A 27,810-nucleotide genomic window follows, 5' to 3' on the forward strand; every position below is an offset into this window, starting at 1 on the left:
GCAACCATTTCCCTCGCTTGATCAAGTGTGCAACCATTTCACGCCCTGTCCATTGCTAGAATGCAAACGAAATTAATAATAATAATAATAATAATAATAATAATAATTATAATAATAATATCTTTATTTAAAGCAGGTTACACATTAAGAACATACAATAGCAATCATATATATCTTATTTCCAAATAGAAAACAACAACAACACCAACAACAGAACATGCATAGGATAAAAAAATGAAAGTATAATATGTTATTTTTAGAATAAGACAAGTCATAAACTTTCGACAGAAACTCAACAATTTGTTTAAACATATACGTATAAATTGCACCGTTCGTTCATTCATTAATTCATTCATATGAACATCAAGAAATGTTTCGTATTTTTCTTTATGTCAAATAAGTCGGTGCCATGTTATTTAAAGTTTTAAAAACAAGCACCGCCGTGTGGTATTTACATCTGTCAAGGAACAGCTTCGAATAGCTTCATTGACGGAGATCTTTGTGGTTGCTGTAAAATGATTTTAGCAATTCGTTTTTGTTATTTACAAACATTATTTATGAAGTTTGTGTTTCCTTTACCCCATATAAATCAACAATAGTCCATAATGGGCAATAAAACAATAATTTCATATCAAAGTTAAAAAAAATACGATTTTTTTTTCAATAGCGCAATTTTTCCATTAAGTTTTTACAAACATAGTCAATTTTCTCTTGTTCCTAAATATTAACATACATTTTGATTTATCTGGATTTTTGCACCATTTCTCAATGTTTTTTAAATGATCTTGAAGTTTTATTTCTACTTTTGATATATTTTCTCCGGACTCAAAAAGAGTAGAATCATCAGCGTATAAATTCATTTTTGACCAATGAAAGCTATGTCATTTATGTATATATATTATTAAATCAAATCAAATTAAGTAGCTTCAAATAAATTCAATCAAATCAAAATTTGTAAAACAATATTAAAATCAAATCAGATCAAATAATTAAATCTATTCGTTTATAACGGCTGATATTGTAATAAAACTTCCTAGCTGTAATTGAACGCCTATTGATCATGTAGGGTCTGAAAAAGATTTGAAAGGCACGTACTGAATCTACTGAAACAGACATCATTTTTCTATAAATAGATATAATAGAAACAACTACGAAAAAGTTTATATTTAACTATTTTACTCCATGAAGATACATCCACATTTATGATTTATACTTTTATTTTTTAATTATACATGTATACTGTGCTCCTCTTAGTTCACGGTACTTGATGCTTTGAAACCAGAAAGAAAACAACAAATGAAACTTATGGCACAAAAATTGTCATAAGCTATAACATATAGGTATTTTCTGCTGTATGGCACAATGAAACAAAAATATATTCAGTCTAGATCTAAGTCAATTTTAATGGACCAAACATAGACCATAATTATACCGTACTGTATAGATCGATCTACTTCTAGATCTACAATATTTCAAAATTAAAATATTCACGATTGAATTGCAACTTATCAACTTTATTAAAAAAACGACATATTATCAAAACGTGCATTTCAAAAGGAATAAATAAATGCGATTAATATAAAACATTTGATTAATATCGTTTATGACTGTCTATCCGCTGCATCATATTTATCACGTTCTCTTTTCAATACAGTGATATTGCTATGGTACTTTCATGTCCTTGACCTTGACGGACTACTTTTTACGGGGAATTACAAATGGAAATCGAAACTAGACAAATATTAACCGGTTAGAAGGTAAGATTGTTTAACTTATTTTGAAGATCTGCAGTGCTTTTATCAATAAAAATGTTATCGAATCTATTTAGAAAGTTAAAGAGCTAGTAAAGCTAATCAGTAGATTTCAACGGCAGAAAACTTTTTTAATTTGAGCTAGAGCGTAGCCAAGACGGGTACACTGTATGTGATTATTCACCCCACAACTTGGTTTACAGTGAAGTAATGTACACATGTATATTTTAATAAAGAAGGCTACGTCGTTACCAGGCCCGGCTTTCACTAACGTTCTCAAAGTAAAAATCTCAGCTCAAATCTGAGATTTTTCTCAAATCAGAAATTGAGATTGAGATTTTTCTCAGTTTGGCTTTCACTATAAAATATTGAGAAAAATCTCAACTTAAGATTTGAGATTTTTCTCAGATATATTGAGACAAGGTTTGGCTGTCTCAGATTATGTCTCAGTGAAGATAATTTATTATTATCAGGGGTGTTTTTACCTTTTGCATGGTTATTTTGATAAATAAACATAATTTGACCTTTTTGGCAATTAAATTTTTATTATTTTCATATATTTAACTACACGCCTACTAAACGGTGGCTCTTTCACATTTTGGTGATCTGTTTAAATGAGAGCCATCGACACTTCCGTTGCAGAGCCCTCGATGAAAACAAGGCTGAAAAAGGTAAGAAATTTTAGTAAAAATATCAATTTAAAAAGATCATGCTTGTTTTTCAAAAATCGAAGAATGTCATGCCACGTAGAACATTTTTCTCATCATGTTGGCTGCAGTTTCGATAAGAAACACCCTGAAATGACGTTGCTAGAACTTTTACCAAATATAATATCGTGGGTTTTCTTTTACGAGGAGACACATTTTAAGTGATTTCCCTACCGTAAAGTAGATGCTGGCCCATTTAATCGTGCATATAGCATTGTCCCAACCTCCTCTTTGGACCAACACAAAAAATAACTTGCAGAACTTAGTTGAAAACCAAATAATCACATTTTTATTATTGTGATCGAGCAATCGACAAGGTGCTGGCGCCATCGGCAATGTGAATGAGCCCTCGAAAATGTGATGGAGCCAACACTATCATTCATTTTGTGATAATATGATGGGAGTGTAACCGTTATTATACCTATCTGATCAACATTTCATATGCATCGATCAACATATACGATTTCATATGCATCGTATCACTGGGATGACATATTGAAATAATATACGCGATTTGATTATTCGAATTCATTAAAATTGAAGTAATAACGGTCACTTGTGTGCACGATTGAAGAATGCAATAGTCCATTCTGCACAAAGAAAGACAGAACGGACCACATACGGAAAAAACTCAATGTCAATTAGCTGAATAGTGGGAATTGTGAGAAAATTTTGCTTATGAACGCAACTTTAAACGACACCTCCAAAGATGCGGAAAAAGTATAAAGAAGAACCACACATGCAAGTATTGTACCAAACAGTTCTGTAGTCCAGATGCATGTTTGCCGTATGTGGTCCGTCCTGTCTTTCTTTGTGCAGAATGGACTATTGCATTCTTCAATCGTGCACACAAGTGACCTTTTCCGCGTATGTACACGTTCAACGTGCCTTTTAACCCTTTTCCTCATGAGCATATTGTGAAAAATGGCAGTTTTCATTGAAAAGACTACTGTTACAAGTTCAAACTGTTATGAAACTATGAAAAATGCTTCAATACTAATCAAACTTGGCACAAATGTTGACTAGACCATTGCCTTTGTAACGACATGCTCAGTCTTAAATTTCCTGTTACCATGGCAACGAGGGGACATCTCAAAATTGCCAAAAATCACTATTTTGCCTTGATTTTTTCCATCAAAATTTATTTCAAAGTGCTGCAACTTCTTAAGGGATTGAGATAGAGTCAAAGGCTTTTCAACGTTGGTTACACGTTACCTTATGATCGACCTGGGGTTTTTAGCCTCTCACAAGTCCAAAATTTTCTTGGCGATGAGGGGGACTACCGCCCCCCTTCAAATCCCCAAACAGCAGGGGGCACATCCCCCTTCTGGCAACCCCCTGATGTATCTTTTGGATAGTGGGGGAGGGGGCGCCGAAAAAGTGCTCACTTTTTTTAGCAACATTTCTCAAATGAAAACAATTGTATGGGGCCCAAATAGGACATTTTTTCACTATTTGAGGCCTAAAAGAAGGGGGGGTCGAGAGTGCGTTGTTTCGCGTATATATGAGGTAAAGGGTTAAGAGAAGATGATGTTGCGTATCGCCCATCACATATACCGCATAATGTACTGGTCGCCGCCTGCTCATGATAGTTTTTTTATGAAATTTAACCCTGGCCTTATTGGCGTACGTCTTTCCACACACATCACATTAAAAATCGTTTTTGTATCCCCTAATTCATGTCGAGATTCCACCTGAAATTTAAATAAATTTTAAAATTAAAAACTGAAACTAATATTTTACACAAAGAGGTTTTACTTCAATTTTAATAAATTCCAATAATCAAATCGCGTATTTTATTTCAATATGTCATACCGGTGATACGATGCATATGAAATTGTATATGTTAATCAGTTAGGTATAATAACAGTTACATTATGTACACTCCATCATATTATTACAAAATGAATGATAGTGTTGGCTCCATCACATTTTCGAGGGCTCATTCACATTGCCGATGGCGCCAGCACCTTGTCGATGGCTCGATCACAATAATAAAAATGTGATTATTTGGTTTTCAACTAAGTTCTGTAAGTTATTTTTTGTGTTGGTCCAAAGAGGAGGTTGGGACAATGCTATATACACGATTAAATGGGCCAGCATCTACTTTACGGTAGGGAAATCACTCAAAATATGTCTCCTCGTAAAAGAAAACCCACGATATTATATTTGGTAAAAGTTCTAGCAACGTCATTTCAGGGTATTTCTTATCGAAACTGCAGCAAACATGATGAGAAAAATGTTCTACGTGGCATGACATTCTTCGATTTTTGAAAAACAAGCATGATCTTTTAAAATTGATATTTTTACTAAAATTTCTTACCTTTTTCAGCCTTGTTTTCATCGTGGGCTCTGCAACGGAAGTGTCGATGGCTCTCATTTAAACAGATCACCAAAATGTGAAAGAGCCACCGTTTAGTAGGCGTGAACTAGTAATATATTGACTGATTATTGTGGGTGACATCATGCGCTCTAGATAATTCATGACGTCATGAAATTATGACGTCACAATTCTCATATTGAAAATGATTTTGTTTACTTTTGATGTACACTCATTCTTGATAAATCATTTTTATTAGCATTCAAATATTCACATATTTGCAATTGTTTTTTGTTGTTTTTGTCATTGTTTGTTTCTTGTTGATGTTGTTGTTGTTCTTTTAAAATAAAACAAGAAAATATAGATCTTCTTAATGTAGATTCTAATAAATATAAAAAAAACATTTCCCTGTTGCGTCATCTTACATCAAATCAGCAACTATATTAATATATACATGATATACTACGTAACATAAAGGAACAATCTATGTTAACTTTTAGTCATAGAAGCCCATCAACAATGTACACTAAGATAGCCGCTTATGTCTTGAAAAAAAAACAACAGTCTCAGTTGAGAAATTTCTCAAATGTTGAGAAAAAGTTTAGTGAAAGCCAACTTGAGATTTTTCTCAGGTGAGTAAGAATCTCAGTCAATACTGAGACAATCTTAAGTTGAGATATATCTCAGTTTGAGAACGTTAGTGAAAGCCGGGCCAGGTCTGAAAAGTGATGCTCATACCTTTTGGTTTTTATTTTTTGTCAGTAAATAGCACAAGTAAGTTTAATGGTAATTAAGAAAGTAATTAAGTTATTAAATGAGTAATATAATAAAAAAAATAAATAATTCAATAATAAAGTATGTAATTAAATAAAAAAATAAATTTAATCAAATAATTAAGTTTCATGATAGAGTGCACATTATTTTTATCATATACAGCTGTTTTCTGAAAAAAAGGAGAGGACTACCATGAACTATTGTAGCTCTCGGTCCGATTCCTTCCAGCTTAAATTGTTAATTATTAACATGTATATATTACCTTGAATAAAAATGTGTTTAAACCAATTTTCTGAAAAAAATAAATTGAATGTGAATGATGTTAGTGATATCTGAACCTTTTATAAATGTAATATATGAGTCTGTTTATATAAATGTATACATGTGCATGCTTAGAAAGTAAGTATAGCAGTTCTTGCTTAAGGCCGCTATTCCATTCCATTGATACACGATCTGTGACCCGCGTCCGTGATCCGTGTCCGGGCATGTAAGTGAGTATTATTCCATAGGTATGTTATTTTCTATATACTTTTAATTGAAGTATAGCGAACAGAGGATAATTATTTATAGAATATGATATAATTTCATTCTACTACCAAAACCAGTTGTAACATCAAAGAATTAGGTAAAAAGAAAATGGAAAAACATTGAATACCAGTTAGGTTTTTGAATAACATCTCTTTAGCAACCGAAGACCATGTTGTTTTTATTAATCTGTCATTGGTGCATCATAAACTCATGGGTTCTCCAACACTATTTTGGTGAGCTTTTTGTGTCGCCTCTACGGAGTAGTGGCGACTATGGGGATCACTTCTCCGTCGTCTGTCTGTCTGTCCGTCCGTCTGTCAGTCCGTCCGTCCGTCCGTCACAAAACTTGTCCTGACTACTCCTCATAAACTACTGGTGCAATTTCATCCAAACTTTATAGAAATGATCAGTACCAAGTCTAGTTGTGCATATTATCATCATTTTCTGGCTCAATGATTTTTGTCAGAGTTATGGCCCTTAAATAATTTTTAGATTTAAAGTTTGCCCGGACTACTTCTCTTATACCACTATTGCAATTTCAATGAAACTGTACAGGATTGATCTGTAGCACAAGTCCTTGCGCATATTGCACGGGTTTTCCGGTTGAATGATTTTTGGCCGAGTTATGGCCCTTTGATAAAAAGGTGTTTTTTTCTGTGTGTTGCCGGATACACAAAAGCTTGTCCGGACTACTCCTCATAAACTACTGGTGCAATTCCATCCAAACTTTACAGGAATGATCAGTACCAAGTCTAGTTGTGCATATTTTCAGCATTTTCCGGTTCAATGATTTTTGTCAGAGTTATGGCCCTTTAATAATTTTTATTTTTAAAGTTTGTCCGGACTGCTTCTCTTGTACCACTAATGCAATTTCAATGTAACTTTACAGGATTGATCTGTAGCTCAAGTCCTTGCACATATTGCACGGGTTTTCCGGTTTAATTTTTTTTTGGTTGAGTTATGGCCCTTTGATAAAAAGGTGATTTTTCTGTGTGTTGCCAGATACACAAACGCTTGCCCGGACTACTCCTCATAAAATACTGGCGCAATTTTATCCAAACTTTACAGGAATGATCAGTACCAAGTCTAGATGTGCACTGTCTGTCTGTCTGTCCGTCTGTCACAAACTTTGTCTCAACATGAAATTGGCCATCATGAGGCGACACATGTGATCACTGATTGCTCTTGTTAGTATTTTCTTTCAAAATCGATAGAATATTTAATGTTGTTCGAGGCGAGACCTGTCCTCGTCCGTAAAAAAATCGCTCATCCTGTGAAACGTCGCGGATGCCGTCGCAGAAGCAGACAAAAGGAATATATTCAACGTATTCTTTGATGAACGAATCGGTAATGGACGCGGATGACGGACGCAGGGCACTGATCACGTATTTAAATGGAATAGCGGCCTAAGAGTTTATCTCCTTAGTATTTAAACTAATGTAGTCATAGAACACAGTATCTTATTTCTCATTAGAGTTATATACCTTGTCTACTTGTATTATACTCACATACAAAACCACATAATATTACAATAAATTTTGTCGCTGATGGTTTGAAGCTGGTCAAAATTTATATAAGTAGGCATTTACAAAATTAAATTAGTTGTGTGGCTGACTTATTTATTTTCTTGTAAATAGGTACATAAAAACTTTAACCTATACTATAAACTGATGTTTCATGTGTTGTTCTAAAACTGGTTGTCATAACGAAGTTTTACTATTATAAATTTGTGCTTGTTATAATATATCCTCATAAATGGATCATTCATTTTTATGATAACTAGCCTTATGAGCCGCGTCACGACAAAACCAACGTAATGCGTTTAAGACCAGCATGGATCCAGACCAGCCTGCGCATCCGCGCAGTATGACCTGGATCCATACTGTTCGCTTACAAACCCTTTTACAAGTAGAGAAACTGATAGCGAACAGCATGGATCCTGATCAGACTGCTCGGATACGCAGGCTGATCTGGATCCATGCTGGTCTCAAACCCACTATGTTGGTTTTGTCGTGACGCGGCTCAATTATTATGTGTATAACATTACAACATATTGTTATTTAGGGAATTTACATATGTAAATAACCATCAGTTTTAATTAATAAGATTTGTTGTCTTATTTCAAAGTAATTAAATCATATAAATCTATGATATCACTATATCATATTTTTCCTTATATACGATTTTCAATCAATTGTAACCTATGAAACCTTTGAAAGGACAGAGGGTAGTTAGGGAAATGAACATGTAATTGTATTCTAGACTTTATGAGATTCCACCAGCCATTTTAGACACTGTGAGTACAAACCACGATGGGGTATTAAATAAGCTGAATATTTTACCTTTTGACAGCCCTTGATCACTGCCATGTCAATGTGTCAGTTTTGTGCCAAAATGGCTGAGATTTGTCCAGACCACAGTATCAGGGCTCAACTTTAGGCAGAGGAAGGGCATTTTATTGGTTTAATGAAAATCAAAGTCGAAATATCTGCTATTTTCCGGGCTGATTTGACTGGAACATTCTTGAAGCATATGATATTTGAGATTTAGTGTTGTAGGGAATTACCTTGAAATATATAGATACATGTATATATCAGCATTTTTAAGTTATATATTTTTGTTGAAAATTTCAGTTTTGTGAGAAAAGTAACAATGGGAAAAGATGAGAAGAATAAGAATAAAGATTCAGGTTAGTTACAATTTTGAAGTAATTATAAAGCCTCATAATTCAAACATATTTAAAGTTTAAGAAGCAAGATATTTTCTTCCACAAGAGTCTGGTGAATAATTTTATCCTCAATATATAAGCGTGCAGCTTTAACATGTTTAAAGATTTTATTCTCATGATAATTGTTCAAGCAGAGATCTTCCCCTGTAATTATTTATGTTGCTTTCTTGTTAGTCAGGTATATATATAGGCACTTTTTTTGACTTTTGGAATATTGCATCTTTAAAGCAGCATGCCTTCAGATTCATGAAAAAAATTATGATATTTTCTTTAAAAATTTTAAAATGTATTTAAAAGCATAATATTGTGAAGTAACCAAAAGGAAGCAATTAGCACGTCATTATCAATTGCACTTGCAACTCACGTAAATTACCAAAAGGAAGTTACAATATGCAAAAATAACCCTTACTGCATTAGTAAAGCAGTAGAAATATTGTTTTCAAAAGAGCTAGAGCTTAGATATTTATCATGAAACATCTTCTAATGGGTGTCTACCAAGCTTGTTCAAATAAAAGTCTTGGGGTTAAAATTGGCCCAGCCCCGTTGGTCATTATTTTCCCTATATGTATATAGTAAAAACTGAAAAGAAGTTTGTGATATCAGTTTAAGATTTTGATTTTTTATCTGTTTTTGTTTAAAGTGTACAATATAACTTGTTCCTTCGTTGTCAGAGAGAGTTTCTGTTATAACAGGTGAGCGATATCAGGGCCATCATGTCCCTCATGTTTGTTGTAGTAACTGTTGTTAGTTTGACTCTTTCTGATAAGTTAATATATAATTAGTTATTTGAATAGTTATTTATGAATATTTTATGCATGTTATGTTAAATGTTTTTCCATTACCACGTTTAAATTTATGTACACAACTTGTTCATTTTTTTAAATTAAAATTATTACTGTTGAAATTGTGAAGCCTTTCAAGGATTGTGTCCAGCCTGACTGCTCAGATGTGCATGCTTTCCTGGCTTTATGGTATTAGTGCAATCAATGACATTTCAAAAATGACCAATAATTTTTTAGTATCTGTCATACGTTTAGATTTTTCATAAAAAATGTCCAAAATTTCTTACTTGTTTGGCGCCAGCTGTCAAAGCTTGATTTTTAACTTTTTCAACTCCATTCTGAGAAAGACAAATACATACAATTTTAAATAATCTACCGAAATGCTTAGTTTTCAGTTAAACCTCAAAAATACTGCTCATTTCCTACTCACAAACAAGAAAGAATTATAATGACAGAGAAATATCAAAAAGTTTCCAGTACCTTTAAAACACCATAATTATCTCAGTTATTAAAAAAAAATTGACTGGGAGCATCATTCGGATATGTCCCCTGCCCCCTTAATGGCTGTTTTAAATAGTTTACCATAATAGGACTGTTCCATTTCAAAGCAAGACAAATCCAAATACAAATTCAGCAAGGTCAAGGGTAATTTATTAATGAGCAACACTTAATGTTCTATTTAATTGTGAAGGTTGATCATAATTTTACCCAATGCATAACCATCTTCTTTGGATTCTAGAAGGAAAAAAATTAAAATGGAATCCATTTTTAGAAACACATGTAATAGTTAACAACTTTATGTAAATCTATGATTGGGAAAAAGAAATTTCATCTTTATTGTTGAACTGGATTTTATTTTCAATATTTTGTATTTTCATTTGGGTTGTGTTTGTTTTTTGGTTCTGAAATATATATTTTTTATTGTGATGGTATTAATATATATATTACAAAAATGTAATAGGGCACAGCTAGTGGCTGAGTGGTTAAGGTCTTTAACTTCAAAACACTTCTCCCATACTGTTGTACTGGTTTCAATCCTGCCAGTGATTTTAGATAAATTTTAATGGAAGAAGTTATATCCAGGTAGTTTAGGGAATGTCAGTGGTTTTTACTCAGTTGCCTGCTTGTGACTGTAATAATGAATGGAAATGGGCACCTGAGCTCTTCCTTCACCAATAAAGCTGGAAAGTCACCTGTGTTTGTGCAATGTTAAACCCAACAAAGAAATCTGCTTCGCAAATCATATACCATGCATGTACAGAAATGCAACATATATAACATAATTTTTATTAATATTGTGATTTATCATATAATTTGTATCATACATAATTATGAATATATTAAAGTAATGAATGATCTATAGTTGAATTTTTTATTGTGTTTCAGAAACAAAGGCAATGAAATTCAAGGCAATTGTCTCTTATGAAGCTAAACATGAGAATGAACTAACACTGACTAAAGGAGATTCTATAAATATTATAGATAAAGATTTAGAAAAAAGTGGATGGTGGAAGGGGGAATTAAATGGTCAAAAAGGTGTCTTTCCAAAAAACTGTGTAGAAATCATCAAAGAAGGGGTAAGAGTGATCTGCCTTTAATTACTTAATATCTTCTTTTTATCAAATTTTATCATGTAAGGATTTTTTTGTTATAATCAAATGATCATGAAAACCTGTTGTAGTGAGCAGATTCTACTTTCTATTTAAGACTGGGAAAGACATGGATTGTTTTTGAAATTTACTTTATACATATATGTATGCATTTTAAGTGATATGTTGAGGACTTTACAATAAGTTATTTGCTTAGAAAGATAATTCTTAGATCTCTTAGATCTGTGTGGTACAGATTTTTTATGAATGCTTGGATAAAGTTAATAAATGAAACACTTCTACATGTTCTAAGATTGTGCTAAACAGAGAAAGACTGAAAGTGTTGTTAAAACATAGAGATCATAAAATTTTGATATTTTTCTTTATTATTTTTTTTTTAACCAGACTTTAAAATTATACAGAAATATTTGAAAATCTTTATTTACAGTACATTTTATATTTTAAGTGTGTGTATTTTCCATAAAAAACACTATACCTGTATAATAATAATACTTCAACTTCAAAATGACTTAAAAATTAAATTTCTGACTTGTCATTCATAAGCTTCAAATTAAAAGGACATTGTATGTGAAAATATGTTTTTAAAAAGGCAGATTTTCATCTTCGTAATAAATTCTGGAAACAAAGTGATCCCTCGGAAGCATTAATCACAACAAAATAACATAAGAATTGCAGACTCGGTTTGATTGAGTATGTACATGAGGGATAATGAATAAGTGCAACATCCCTCACGCCCCCCTAGCACCGGCTTGAGCAGTACTCAATTCTCAACACTTAATAGTGCTGGCATCAATGATCCCGAAGGACCAGAAAATATAACAACACTGAAGTGAAGTGCGGGGCAACTTTTTACGGCTGCCACAAGGCACTTGACACTTGCTGTTGTGAAGTAAAAAATTCTGGAAACAAAGTGATCCCTCGGAAGCATCAATCACAACCATCATAAAGCCATTTTGTTTGCACATCTTATCTTGCAAATGTAGTCCTACATGTACTTAACTTGTAAATTTTCAATTACGATTATTTTCAGGTAAACAAAGACACACAACCCACGTGTAACTTTTATTTCCCCTATCAATGTTGTCCTAAATAATCAATAGCAGTAGCTGTTGCATAATAATTTTTTTTAATATGACCATGTATTTAAGCCACTTCAGAATTTTAACATGATCTGAATATTTTTTCTGCAAATGTTTTTTTTTTTTTGCATTAGTAGTAAATAGATGGCTTTATTATAAGTGTTAAAAAAACTCAGAGAAGGGTAAGTGATTGTAATGTTGCTAAAATATAGTAACAAAATTAAATTTTAAACAAGGACTAATGCTTGACTATTCTTAGTGCTTGATAGTAAAAGAGCCTTGATAATATAAAATTTTCTAAGTTAAAAAAAGGGCAACATTTTTCTTTAAATCCATGTTACAGTTATAGGCCTTGGAAAGAGTCCTATTATGCTCTCAAAAGAAGAATTTCAACTTGTTTCAAAGCTTGATGTCAATATAATATGAAAATAGCTGAGGTGGTTCATGTACACAAACTTTTATGTAAATTCTAAGTTGAAAAAGGGGCTTCAATCTGCCAAATGCTTCATAGAGTTACCCCCTCCTGTCTACAGGTTGGGGTCATGATGGTGAACAAAGTGTGCAAAGTTTCAAAGTCATATGTCAATGGACTTTGAAAATATTCTACATGTCACAATGACCAACAACTTCTGTTACACAGAGAATGACCTCAGGTGACTGATGAACAGATAGCAGATTTGGTCAAGGGACATAATGACACAACGTTAAGATTAAAGTCAAACAAGGTCGACAGAGTTGTCTTTCTTGGAAAATAACAAAAAACCTTAAAAATAGCATTTGGTTACATATTTATAAAGCTACAAATTTAGATACAAATATATTGTTAATAAGGTGAGATATAAAGGCACAGTAAACTGGGCTTATAAGATGCATTATTAATCTGCATAGAACATCAAGTTATATCAGCTTATGTATTTTGATTGGTTGGTTGAAATTGTATATTTATATAATTGTTGCATACACCACATTAACTTTTTAAACAATATTGGATCTAATAGGCAAGAGTTAGGGTATGTAGAAATAAGTGTAATCTGCAGTTAAACAGTGTTTTTAGCTCGACTATTCGAAGAATATGAGAGCTATTGTAGTCGCCCCGGCGTCGGCGTCCGCGTCGGCGCCTGCGTTGGTTAAAGTTTTTTGTAAAGTCAAATATCTCAATTATTGCTGGAGATATTCAATTGAAACTTACAATACTTATTTATAGTAACAAGGTACATCATATTGACAAGTTGGATAACTCTACCTACAATATTGACAGAATTATGCCCCTTTTTAACTTAGAAATTTTGGTTAAAGTTTTTTGTTAAGTCAAATATCTCAATTATTGTTTGAGATATTCAATTGAAACTTACAATACTTATTTATAGTAATAAGGTACATCAGATTGACAAGTTGGATAACTCTGCCTACAATATTGACGGAATTATGCCCCTTTTTAACTTAGAAATTTTGGTTAAAGTTTTTTGTTAAGTCAAATATCTCAATTATTGCTTGAGATATTAAATTGAAACTTACAATACTTATTTATAGTAACAAGGTACATCAGATTGACAAGTTGGATAACTCTGCCTACAATATTGACAGAATTATGCCCCTTTGAACCTTAGAAATTTTGGTTAAATATTTTTTGTAAAGTCAAATATCTCAATTATTGCTTGAGATATTCAATTGACATTTACAACACTTTTTTATAGTAACAATGTTCATCATTTTGCAAAATTGCATAACTCTGTCTGCAATATTTGCAGAATTATTTGCCCCTTTGAAACTTAAGAAATTTTGGTTAAAGGTCTTCAAAGATATTTACTTGAAACTTTACACGTGTACTAAGGGTCATAATTTGAGGGTCATAATTGTATGTCACTGACCAAGTTCCATAACTCTATCTTGCATTAAGGCTGATTCATATCCCCTTTTCTACTTAGTCTCTTGGTTAATGTTTACATGCAAGTTTTACATATCTCAATAACTATTAAAGACATTTATTTAAATCTTCACATATGCATTTAGGGTCAGAATTGTAGGTCACTGACAAAGATACATAATTCTTTCTTGCATTTAGGCTGATTTTTCTTCCCCTTTTCAACTTAGAAATTCATGATAAAGTTTTGCTTGTAAGCTGTTATCTCCATAACTACTGAAGGGTTTGTGCCTTTTTTGGGACAATTTTATGCATTCATAATAATAAAGCAGTGATTTACTTGATAAAACATCTTAATAACAAGCCTTTGTACCTTTTCTGTCAAATTTATGTATTCATAGGTAATTAGTATTATTATACTCAATAAAACACCCTTGTGACATTAACTTCCAAATAGTCAAGCCAATACTGTATAATTAGACCCTCTCTAAGGCCTATAACATGAATTTATAAAAAAAAGATTAGCCCTTTGGTGAACATAAAAAATTTAACATTATCAAGGCTCTTTTACTATCAAGCACTTAGAATAGTCGAGCATGCTGTCCTACTGACAGCTCTTGTTATATATCTTTTTTCCCATAGATTTCTGCAGTACTATAATGAAGTACTTTCCCTGCATGCTTTTAAGTAATAGAATTTCCTTACTAAAGTTACTAGAGATAATGAGCCGCGTCACGACAAAACCAACATAGTGCGTTTACGACCAGCATGGATCCAAACCAGATCATAGATCCATGCTGGTCACAAACGTACTATGTTCGTTTTGTCGTGACGCAGCTCATATAGAAATGACAAGATCCTGATATTTCAGCCTACTCCAAAGTCATCACCAGGCAAAACCCCAGCAGATACAGAACAATCCAAATCAGATCCTGTGAAAGGTAAGTTTTACATTATGTATGACTTCATAGATAAATAGTGTGAAATAAAAATGTTGGTGAGCTGAATAAGGGAGAAAGAAGCAAAATATAATATCATCCAGTGTTGCATCTAGGCTGTGTAATATTCACATAATGTTTGCAGATTGTGCATTTAAAGAAAGTTGATGCGTGCCAAGTTGCACGTCCTGATGATCTTTTCAACTGAATTCAGTTAATCTTCATCATTTCTTGAATACTTTTCACTCGTGGTAATGACTAAAATACATGTATATACTAAATCACTTTAACCACGGGACTGGATCATCTCACATGTGTATTGACGTTTTATTTGCGCACTTTCCTGGTAGACCGTATGGTTTCCGCAGATTATCTTGAAAACTGTTTATAACAAAGTCTTCATATTTCACATAGTAATTGGTCATCACTAGTAGATGACCACTATTGATTTTGGGGTTACAAGATCAAAGTTCAAGGTCACAGGGGCCTTGAATGTCAAAATGATTCCCGCTGATTATCACAAAGTCGTCATATTCCACATACTGATTTGTAATTACTAATAGATGACCCCTTCTGGGGTCGCTAGGTCATATGTCAAGGTCACAGGGGCCTTTAATGTCAAAATTGTTTCTGCTAATTATCTTGAAAAGTATTCATCACAAAGTGGTTTTACATAGTGATTAGTCATAACTAGTTAATGACCCCTAATAATTTTGGGGCCAAAGGTCAAGGTCACAGGGGCCTTAAATGACAAAATGGTTTCTGCTGATTATCTTGAAAAGTATTCATCACAAAGTTGTCATATTTCACATAGTAATTGGTCTTTACTAGTAGATGACACCTACTGATTTTGGGGTCACTAGGTCAAAGTCACAGGGGCCTTGAATGGTTAAATTATTATATTGGTTACAATTTATCACAAAGTCTTCATATTTCACATATTGATTGGACATAAGTAGAAGATGAGCCCTATTGATTTAAGGGTCATTAGATCAAAGGTCAAGGTCACAGGGGCCTAATCTGTCTGAATGGTTTCCCCTGATTATCATGAAAAGTGTTCCTCACAAAGTTTACATATTTTACATATTGATTGGTTGTAACAAGTAGATGACCCCTATTGATTTTGGGTCACTAGGTCAAAGTTCAATGTCACAGGGGCCTTAAATGTGAGAATGGTTTCTGCTCATTATCTTGGTTACAATTCATCACAAAGTCTTCATATTTCACATATTAATTGGTCATAACTAGTAGATGACCATTATTGATTTTGGGGTCACAAGGTCAAAGGTCAAGGTCACAGGGGCCTTGAATGGTAATATTATTTCTGCTTATTATTTTGGTTACTATTTATCACAGTCTTCATATTTCACATATTGAATGGTTATAAATAGTGGATGACCTCTAACGTTTTTTCGGTCACCATGTCAAAGGTCAAGGTCAGGATCTTTGGATGGTAGAGGATTTCAGCTCATTATCTTGATAGATAATTATCACAAAGTCTTCATATTTCACATACTGATGGGTCATAACTTACAGATGATCTGTCTTGCTTTTGGAGACATTCAGCTATTAAAATACAAGATTTATGTATTTACAATATTTTATTTCTTTTGTATTCTAGAGCTGCCATCAAATTGGAAAGAGTAAGTTTTCAATATTTATATATTTTGTACATGTAACAAGTAATTGCCTTGGAGGTACTCAAATTTTTTATGCCACCGCAGCATCTGCGATGCTGTGGCATATAGTGATTCAACTGTTTGTGTGTGTTTGTGTGTGTGTACGAGGGTTGTCCCAAAAGTCCGTGACAAATTTTATAGCCGGTTCATTTTTAACGCCAACAGAAAATAATTCACACATATAACCGTTAAGTTTATTATTTAACATTACAACAAATCATTTACAAAAAATTTACCCTAGTTACTTAGAAATTTTCAGTATTAACGACATTGGTTTGAGTTGCCGGCGCACGGCAAATAATTTACATTTTGTTATAAATAGGCTGAAATTAATTACGTATATTTCAAATATCTGATGATGTGTCTGCACAATGTCACGTTGATTTCCTCTGCTGCTATGTTTAAATCATCTCTGAAAATTTTAGTTAAATAACTTAAAAAACGAAAAAGATACGAATAAATGAAAATATCTCATATAAAATAGGAAAGTTAAAATGGCGACGTTCGAAGAATTTGCGGCGCAGTGAACAGGTCACTCAGGTTTCATGACTATTTCGAGATGACACATGTAACGATTTTCAACAAATATACCAAATATAACAGTTAAGCAACATATTCTGAGCATTTGTGTACAAAAGGCATGAACGGAACCAGAGTTTAGCGCTACAAAAAGCGAAAATAAGCAAAACACGGATAGGAAGACCGATCTTCGTCGCCTATTTCCTACAGCTAAAAACAGGAGTAACGAGACCGGAAGTTCGCGTATAGCAAAAATTAATGTATGCCATCCAAACATTCAACAGACATTAACAACCACATGATTTAAGTCAGAAATTGACGATTTATGGGTACCATTATTGCGTTGAAAGCCATTAAGAGTATTTGAGAAAGGCGCCTTATATAGATTTAACGCTGTCTTTGACGTTGGACGTGCGCCGCGATTCAGTTAGTTGCCATGGTGTTTATTGCATATTTTTGTTGTTTGTTGATATTTATCTATGAAAATTTGTGAAAATGTTTAAATTATATGGGTTTATAACATATTAAAATATCAAATTCGTACCTCTTTTATTTAGCTTTTAATCAATCTTGTCACAGAATATTGGGACAACCCTCGTATGTGTTTTATAGATTATAATTATCTATAGTGAACTTAAAAAATCTTTTTTTTTGAAAAACCACAAGTCTAATTTGAACCAAACTTGGCAGGATTGATCCTTGGGTGAAGGGCTTCCAAAGTTGTTCAAAGAATTTCATTCCATGCAGAAATCTGGTTGCCATGGCAACCAAAAGGAATTATAAGAATACATTTAAAAAATCTTCTTGTAAAGACCCAAAAGGCCTAAAGCTTAGATATTTTGCATAAGGCATTGTCTGGTAGACCCTTACCAAGATTGTTCAAATTATAGCCTTGGGGTCAAAATCAGCCCCGCCCCAGGGTCAATGATTTTCACTATATGTATATAATTTGTAAAAACTTAAAGTAAAATCTTGAAAAAAAATTTCTCCTAACAATTGAAAAATGATAGAGGTAAGATATTTTGCATGAAACATTGTGAAGTGAACCTCTAGCAAAATTGTTTAAATTATAGCCCTGGGGTCAAAATTGTCCCCGCCGCAGGGGTCATTGATTTTCAATTTATACATATAGAAAAAAATCGAAAAATCTTATTGTCTGAAGGTACAAGGCTTAGAGCTTTAATTTATGTTGAATGATATCTTCTATAGGTACTTTACCAAAGTTGTTCAAATTTTGCCTCTAGTGTCAAAATTAGCCCCGCCCTGGGGACCATAGGTTTTCCTTATATGTATATAGCTAAAACTTAAAAAATCGTCTTCTCTAAATTTACAAAGGCTAGAGTTAAGATACTTTGCATGAAATATTGTGTAGTGAACCTCTAGCAAGATTGTACAAATTATAGCCCTGGGGTCAAAATTGTACATATTGTAAAAAATTAAAAAATCTTATTGTCTGAAGGTCCAAGGCTTAGAGCTTTGATATTTGGTATAAAATATCATCTATGGATCCCCTTCTAAAGTTGTTTTAATTATGCCTCTAGTGTAAAAATTTGCCTGCCCCAGGGCAATAGTTTTCCTTATAATATATATATATATATAGTAAAAACTTGAAAAATCTTCTTCTCTGAATTGACAAAGGCTAGAGGTTAAATAATATGGCATGAGACTTTGTGTAGTGAACCTCTACAAAGATTGTTCAAATTATAGCCCCGGGGTCAAAATTGGTTCCGGTGGGGGGGGGGGGGGTCATTGATTTTCATTATTGTACAAATAGTAAAAAAAAAAAATATTTTTGCCTGAAGGTACAAAGCATAGAGCTTTGATGTTTGCTATATAATATATAATATCATCTATAGGTCCCCTACCAAAGTTGTTCAAATTTTTCCCCTGGTGTCAAAATTGGCCCACAGCCCAGGGGCAGTGATTCTCATTATATACACATAGTAAAAACAGAGAACAAAACAAATGTTTTTTGAATGGGAGAAAGCTACAGCTTAGATATTTGACTTGAAATGTTGATTGGTGGACCTGTATCAAGATTGTTTGAATAAACCCTTCGGTCAAAATTTTGCCTTGCCCAAGAGGACAGTGACCTACTTTCTTGTCCTTTGATGTACAGCTATGAAATTTGAACCTTGTGCACATATTAAGATGCAAAGTGAACTTTGATATCAACTGACCTAGATTTTGACAAAGTGTATTACTGTGTTGTCCTTTGATGTAGTAATGAAATTTAGGCTGTGTGAAATATGACCTTCACCACCAAATTCACTAGACTCAAGTGCATTTATATATTCCTACTCTGATCTTTTATTGGATTAACAATAGATTTAACCACTAATCTGATAATAAGAATTAAATAGGTCAGGCTTCTATGTATTATGACAATTTTCAATTGTATAGAAACAAAAATATATGTTCCTACACTACTACATTTTGTATTTAGTGTTGTATTCATGCCGTGGCATAGCATTTTTCTCAAATGTAATCTTGTTATGAATATAATAAGTTTTTCTTTTTCTGAAACTCATAAAATATGAATAAAATGCAATTTTGAATATAGTACATTTATTTTGTAAAGTTTGTAAACAAAACTTTTATTAATATTTACATTTTGTAAATTAAAATTCTGAAAAAGATTTATGAATTGAAGGAAAAATGATATTTACTCTTATCATTTAGGTCATGGGTTTGGAGACATGGTTTAATTATAGCATGGATTTTGTTTGCATTTGGAGTGCAATATTTACTCTCTGGGAATTTTGATAAAAAAGACATTAAGGCTGTTGAAATACGAGATATGGAAAGAAGACAAGCAGATTTTGAGATGTCTTTATCAACATTAAAAAAGCAACAAATAAATGATAAAGGCATCCTCCATGATATGGTGAAGAAATTTAAGAGTGAAATGAGAAATAAAGATGATGAAAAAACAAAATTAAAAGAATTAACCAATAAAGTAGATTCTGCAGTAAGTGATGTAAGTTCTACAAATGAAAAATTAAATGATCTTGAAAAAGCAAAAGAGACTTTAGAAGATAAATATAAGGAAATAGAGGAAAACTTTCGAAGTAAAATTAAGAATTTGGAATCCACTTTTAATGATAAGATATCTGCTGTAGACAAGTTTGTTAAAGAGTTTGAAGAAACAATTTCAAAACATAAAGCATCCTTGGAAACATTTGAAGGTAAAACTAATCGTAAAATGCAAGAGATGACTGAAGCATTTGAAGATAAAAGTGCAACAATAAAAGAGCAGGTAAAGGATTTCTCTAACGATTTTGACCAAAAACTTACTGAATATAAAAAAGCAAAGAGTGATTTGGATAAAAGTTTATCAGCTGTCATGAAGGATGTTGACACTATTAAGCCAAATACTTTCAACAAAGGTAGTTATGTCATTTCAATATTGTTTAATTTATGCATAAATCATGAGGTATTTTATTTATCTTTGCAAATCTTGCTTGAAACTTTAACATATTTGCTTTACAGTTTCAACTTTACCCCCCTTAACCTGCAAAATGGACTTGTCAAGCATCTAATTGTGGAATTGTACATTTCAGTTTTAGGTATATCAAGATGAATATTGAAATCATAAAGTCATTGCATAACAATATAAAGCCTAGTCAGACTGCAGGGATTTACAGGCTCTTAATTATTACCTAATTAATGCTAATTACTTTCAGTTCTGGCATGCTAAGGGTTAATATGATATAGTATTAGGAAGCAAGCAGATAGTGTGAACATTTAGCATGTTATAAAGGCCAGTCTGTATTATCCAGGTTGTCCCACAGTCTGTAGGGACCACGGGACATTTTCAAGAATTATAGATTTCATACTGACAAGTTAAAAAGTCAGATAATGCCAGCCCTGAAGTCATTTTTATTGCTACCTAGGATCCATTTTATGTCATGACCGTAGATAGGGTATGTCAAGTCTTTTGAATTGTTTAAGTATTAATTTCAATGAGCCTTTAATTTAAATGTTATTACATGTATTACGATAAAGTGTAGCAAAAAGAGTCCAAAAAGATAGTTTATATCCTAATAACTGATAAGATGTAAATGTTTGTAAAACTAAAACAAAAAATCCAAGAAGTGTGTGCAGAATTACTTTTTAACACGAACATTGTGATGTCATGATATACTGACATCTATAAGGTCAGGGCTTGACAGCATTTGATAGAAATCAGTGTGAAATAAACAATTACCTTTAAATAGATATAAAATAAATAAGGTATTTGTTATTTTTGCAAAATTTAGATCACATTATGGGTCTTTCATAAACACCAGTTGTTATAATTCAACTTCTTACAAAACCACTTGTGACATTGTTGTATCTAATACCATCTGTGGCAGTGTTCAACTCATGAAAGTACTGCATCTAAATACCACTTAATTGAAACTATGCCACTCATGAATATATTTCATCTAATACCACTTATGGCTATGCCACTAATTAGCTTTATATGCAACTAATGACAATTGTGCTTATTATGTCACTTGAACACGCCACTCATAAAAAGGTTGCATCTTTAATCACTTGTGGCAATGACACTCAAGAAAAAATGCCTTTAATACCAATTGTGGCAATACCCTTCATGAAATTGTTTCATCACTAAATACCACTTGTATAGTGCCACTCACGAATATATTTCATCAAATAATACCCGTGTGGCTATACTGCTACTTGGCTATGCAACTGCTTCTAATACCACTTGTGGTTATGCCACTCATGAAAATATTGTATCTGATACCACTTGTGGCTATGCTCTACAAGGTATTGTTTCTTCTGAGACCACTTGTAGATGTGTCAATCATGCATATATTTTATTTTATGCAAGTTTTGGTTATGCCACTCATTAAAAATTGCATCTTATTCCATTTGTAGATAAACCATTCATAAAAATATTGCATTATACCACTTGTAGCTATGCCACCCATGAAAATGTTGTATCTAATTCCATATGTGACCTTGCCTTGCAAAAATATATTTGTCATAAATACCACTTGTGGCTATGCCACTCATTAAAATTTTGCACTTGCAGCTACGCTATTCATTAAAATGTGTAATAGCCCATGTAGTTATGCAACTCATAAAAATCTTGTATCTAATACCACTTGTGAATAAGTCAAAATCACATTGATATCTAAATAATATTATTCTAAACAAATTTGTGTACAATGCGTATTTGAATGTCTATTTTTAGTACCATATTACATTAAAGATAATCCACTATTTTATATTTTTCAATAACATATTTCACCATGATTTAATATTTCTGATGACAGTACAAAAGTTCCAAAGGTAGTAGAATCTTTAAAGGCCCATTCAGCCTAAAAAATGCTTAGCATTTTACTTTTCAAAATTTTTAGTCATGCTGTTATTTTCCATAAGGTTACTCACTGGCCATTTTTACGCTTCTTTTTTGTGTTTTAACAATAATTAAGTTATACTGATATAGTATTTTGTATGTAAGTCAAAATACCACTTTGTTTACATTTGTCTACTTTAATCACAAGCCATTTCACATTCAGTAATATAATCGTCAGGTTATAAGCATGATCTAAATTCATTTTAAGCATTATGAAACACATGTTTAATCTTTCCGCACAAAGAAAAAAATCATTTCTGAGTTTAAATGTGCCTGTAATAAAATAAGTAAAGGTTTCCTTACACCCTTTCAATACTTAATAAAATGTTTATGATTCTGCGTTTTAAAAATTGATTTTTTGTAAGGAAATTTTGATTATTTTTGGAGAAACTAATACAAAGAATACATAATAATTATGTTTTTTTAGAGAGTTTAACCATGGCATTTATTATTGTGGTCCTGTTTGAGTTTATTCTGGCATTATGGATATATCTTGTACAATGCGGCCGCTCAACTTATTCAGATTCATCTGATGGATCCAAAGACATGGTAATGTGGTATCCTAGTTTCTTCTTTAGATTTGAACCGCATAAAGACAAAACCAACATAATGGGTTTGCGACCAGCATGGATCCAGACCAGCCTGCGCATCCGCGCAGTCTGATCAGGATCCATGCCGTTCGCTCACAAACCCTATTAAAAGTAGAGAAGCTGATAGCGAACAGCATGGATCCTGATCAGACTGTGCGGATGCGCAGGATGGTCTGATTTCATGCTGGTCTCAATCCCACTATGTTGGTTTTATCTCGACTCGGCTCATTTAATATATTTATCTAAGCTTGATTTTTAAACAAGGTTTTGCATTTTATTTGATTTTTAAGCATCCTGAACTAACCAGTACTGGTGTCATTTAAGGGACCATTGTTGTGACCAGAGTAAGGCTTGAACCCACTATCACTGTTGAGTTGTGAGACTCAAACCTTTAACCACTATGATACTGCTCCACTTGCTTATTGAAGCAACAAACTTTAAGATCTATAAATTTATAATTTCTCTTCATCTTGATTTGTTTGTTGTTTAAAATATGCCAAAAGTGCACAGAATTGATATAAAATGTCAAATTAATATAACACTAACACTTACATGTATTTCATAAACTAGGGACACCTTTGGCTGAGTGGTTATGGTCGCTGACTTCAATTCTAACACTGCTATGGTTTCAGAGACTTTGGATTACTTCATGTATTGAAAATGTGTAGATAGCTTACAGACAGTCTTGTTCCTGAAATAATACATGGCAGGGCACCTGAGGTCTTCCTCCAACAGTGAAGCAATTGAAAAACATTTGCCATATGACCTTAATAGTACCAAGTGTTATGGAATACCCAACCAAAATACAAACAGTTATATTTGTAGATAATGTTATAAGTTTTTCTTTACAGACTGCTAGAGATGTATTAGAAAGAATTCCTCGTCGAGTAGCTTTATCTGATTTTGTCTGCATTGTAAGTTTTGATGAAGCACGACAGACAGAACATGACACCCTGGTCAAGTCTGCGTTAGGAACAATGCAGGACATTCAAATGAAATACTTTGTTGTACGTCGACATGAACACTTGCTAAAATTGCCTAAATGTAAATTCTACATTATGTGTACAGAATTCTCAGAAAGGTATATTTCTTATTAGTGAATTTATATCTCTAATTATTGATTTTATATGTCTAATTAGTGAATTCATATCTCTAATTAGTTGATTTGTACCTCTAATAAATTTATTTGTTTCTTCATTAATATATAGAGGATATTGAATGAGTTTAGGTTTAATACTAAATTGATTGAACGAGTTGAATAAAATCATATTATGCATGTTAACTGTAAGGAAAACAAACATTCCCTTTATATCTTTATTTGATAAGTTATTATTGTTCTCTTTTTATTTAAGACATGTTATTATAGAAGAACCAGGATTGGGTCTAGGTGATTTGAAGAGGTGTACTTATGAAGTTATTCAGAGATACAGAGGTATTGCTTGTTTAACTTTTACCCCTTAATATGCTGCATGTCTGGATTGGACTCATGTCATGTTTCTATGTTTGGAATATTTTTATTATAATTTTCAGGGATATCAGGCTGCAAAATTTAAAGTTAATAATCCAACTGTATAGTGTATACACAGACTGCATGGAAGTGTACATGTATTTACTGACTAGGCTTAGTACTGAAGGCAAGGGCAGCTAACCCCGAAAATGTGTTAAGGTTTATATTAATATACTGAGATTTCACTAAATATTCTGGGCCTGAAAATTCTTGGTCACTTATTTCATGGGTTCTTACATTTCTGCACTTTTTTCCAAGAGGTCAATTTTGAAGGTGATGTCACATTGAATGTTTGATGCCATCATAATGTATTATATAACAGGCAGGTTGTATGTATAACAAATTTAGCTGATTGTTAAATATCACATTCAAAACAAGTGACTAGCCTATGATCAATATTGCTTTTACTTTTTTTTGTCAATGACTATTTTTTTTATTATTTTTTTACAGCTAATATGGTTATCTTGTATACACGTGATCCTGGATCCAGGAGTCTTGGAAAAGAGCTGTATAATCCTAACATCTATTGTGTTGCTAAGCAACCAGAATTGATCGGTCTTCGTGATAAAGGACGATTTATAAGCACATATGACACGCTTACAGAAGAACAGAAGAGGGTTTTATATGATGACATTGCTAAATGCATGAAGTGATTTGATTAGTGTTGGAGTGTTAATTATTTGTGAAGACTTGGTTATGTGACTTCATGATAATATTACCAGGCAAATGAATGTTTATTTAATGTGACATAATAATATTAGTAATATATTTATAGTCATCTTCTAACAAAGTCAAAAATAATTTTGGCCTCTGACTTAAAAAAAACTTGTATATTAATGCATGGAAAAATTTCTGTTAATAAGACTTTTTTTTCATTTTGAAGTGCTTAAATTTGTTCCTAGTTTAACATTATATACATAGTTTATAATGGTACACGTTTTTATTTGTTAACCAATGTTTTTGCTTCAATGCTTGACTGTATACTAAGGTAATGTATTTTATGAAGACTTTAAAGGGAGACACAGGCAAATTTTTCATTTCTTAGTTTTGATTTTTTTATTCATTATTCTGTAAATGCCATCAAAATGAATATATTAGACAGTCAATGGAACAAAACTTTTCTCCATATAAAGAATAAAATGGTGGTTTCCTAACTTGACCCGCGTGGGTCAGGTTAGAGCGCTATGATTTCGCAATATTTGTCACAAAGTGAACTCTGGAAACGTTAAAGAAGTTTTCAAATGAATGACATAGACTTGTTTCAATCATACAATATCCAAAATATCTGTTATTGTAACTTAAGGGGTTTGTTCAAGTCTCCTGACTTGTTTTAAAACTATTCGGTGATTCTATTGGCGTCAAAATTTTGTTCAACATATATAGATATATTTACGTTTCAAACCCAAAATATATAAACTTCAAACAGAAATTCATGCTGAAATTTCAAGAAACGTCATTTTAGCCTGATTTGAGTACATAAGCTCATTTTAATATTTTTGTCAATATTTTGCCTAAATATCCCTTTAAGGTCATTTCTTATACATAATTATATTGCTATAAAAATCAATTTTACCCCATTACTTTATATAAATATTTGCAAGGACATTCTGTAATAGAAATGTTTTTTACCAATAGAGATTTATTGAGGGTAAATCACCTGTATATTTACCTGTATTCACCTGAATATAATAGGTGTCAAATTATTTTCTTGCAAAGAGAATCATTGCCTCTATCCATAGATTTGGTGGCTAATTGATTTTGTATGTCTGTCTGTTTTCCTATATGTTTGTCTATCACAAAACTTTAACCTAGACAATTACACAAAGGTCTTGGTTCGCAGGTTCATATACCTTGATTAACTCTCCCCAAAAGAACTTCTATGAGGTCCCAGGATCAGGGGCCAAAGATCAATGTCACCACGACCCCACTTTAATCTTATTCATGAAAATGTTCTTCAATCCAAAGTGTTGTAAATACATGTATGCACCTTCATCATCACAAACTACCAGACAAATAGAGCAATAAAACAGAAGTCCTTTAATCAAAAGCCTTCCAATTTCACAGATGTCTGCAGTTTGATATTCTCTATCCATAAGACCCACTTAGATAGGTCACTTGGTCAAACGTCAACATGACCACTAACTTTGGCCATAAAACAGAATCCCTACATATGAATTTATGATAAATTATTGATATTCATAACTTTATAAAGTCAGACTAGAAGAACAGAAAGCTGTCATCTTGAAGAAAAATTATTTAACTTGAGAATTATCAGCTTTGTTTTAATAGAGGTTTAAAATCTTTATGTGGTCTATAAATGTTCTAAAATAAAATATGTCAGCGAAACCCCATCAACATATAATGTGAAATGTGTAAGGTTGGGAAACAACATATCCCCTGCTGTCAGGGGTATAATTGTTCCACAACTGATAGATTTTTATTTTCGTACCTTCTTATCCTTTCTTGTTGGTGTATGTATGGTTGCTTTGTATATAATTTGCTTGTTATGAAGTTTTATTATGTATTAAGTCCCTCCGATACTTCTGGAATATTTGAAATAAAAGAGATTTTGTGTTATGCTCATTTCTTCTTGTTTTTCTTTACATTGATATCAATTTCATTTTGTTGTATCATTTTGTAAGACGGAATATTGATGAATAACGTATGGTATGATAAAATATATGAGCTCTATATGTGCATGTACTTAACCTGCCTGATGTAAAGTCTCTGTGACAGAGTGAATAAGGAGCATAATACAAAGTCATTAACCACTCACCTTTGTATATGTATATAGTCTCAATGACAACATGAATTATTCTAGTATATAACTATATGGTGCCTCTTCAGCAAGGTTATGATCAGTACTTGATTTTACAAAGAAATGATGTAGTATATACATGTACCATTATATACTGGAGATAGGCATTGCAACATGAATGTACTGGGCATTTATCAAAATGGAGAAAAGTGTAATGATAGTTTTATAACACAACCATTTAAACATTTAGTGATATGATTATTAAAGTAATGATTTAACATTTTTATATGATATATTTAAAGCAA

General features: G+C 32.4%; 1 protein-coding gene across 1 annotated transcript; it reads left to right on the forward strand.

Moving 5' to 3' along the window:
* The first annotated feature begins 1,639 nt into the window (after positions 1–1,639).
* Positions 1,640–27,330, forward strand: LOC132752168 (uncharacterized). Its single transcript, XM_060742460.1, has 10 exons — positions 1,640–1,757; positions 8,714–8,769; positions 10,977–11,167; positions 15,012–15,081; positions 16,700–16,721; positions 19,959–20,665; positions 23,078–23,199; positions 24,092–24,321; positions 24,593–24,672; positions 25,198–27,330. Exons 2-10 carry the CDS (start codon positions 8,733–8,735, stop codon positions 25,398–25,400), a joined length of 1,662 nt encoding a protein of 553 aa, XP_060598443.1. The 5' UTR covers positions 1,640–1,757; positions 8,714–8,732; the 3' UTR covers positions 25,401–27,330.
* Positions 27,331–27,810: the final 480 nt, after the last annotated feature.

The sequence above is a fragment of the Ruditapes philippinarum genome, unplaced genomic scaffold, assembly GCF_026571515.1.
Source record: "Ruditapes philippinarum isolate M1 unplaced genomic scaffold, ASM2657151v2 ctg8010_1_1_1_1, whole genome shotgun sequence".
NCBI lineage: Eukaryota > Metazoa > Mollusca > Bivalvia > Venerida > Veneridae > Ruditapes > Ruditapes philippinarum.

Coding starts and splice junctions, on each gene's coding strand:
- LOC132752168 (XM_060742460.1), top strand. CDS start 8,733: ATGGGAAAAGATGAGAAGAATAAGAATAAAGATTCAG. Junction 11,168..15,011: donor TAGAAATCATCAAAGAAGGG/GTAAGAGTGATC, acceptor CTGATATTTCAG/CCTACTCCAAAGTCATCACC. Junction 23,200..24,091: donor CTGATGGATCCAAAGACATG/GTAATGTGGTAT, acceptor TTTTCTTTACAG/ACTGCTAGAGATGTATTAGA.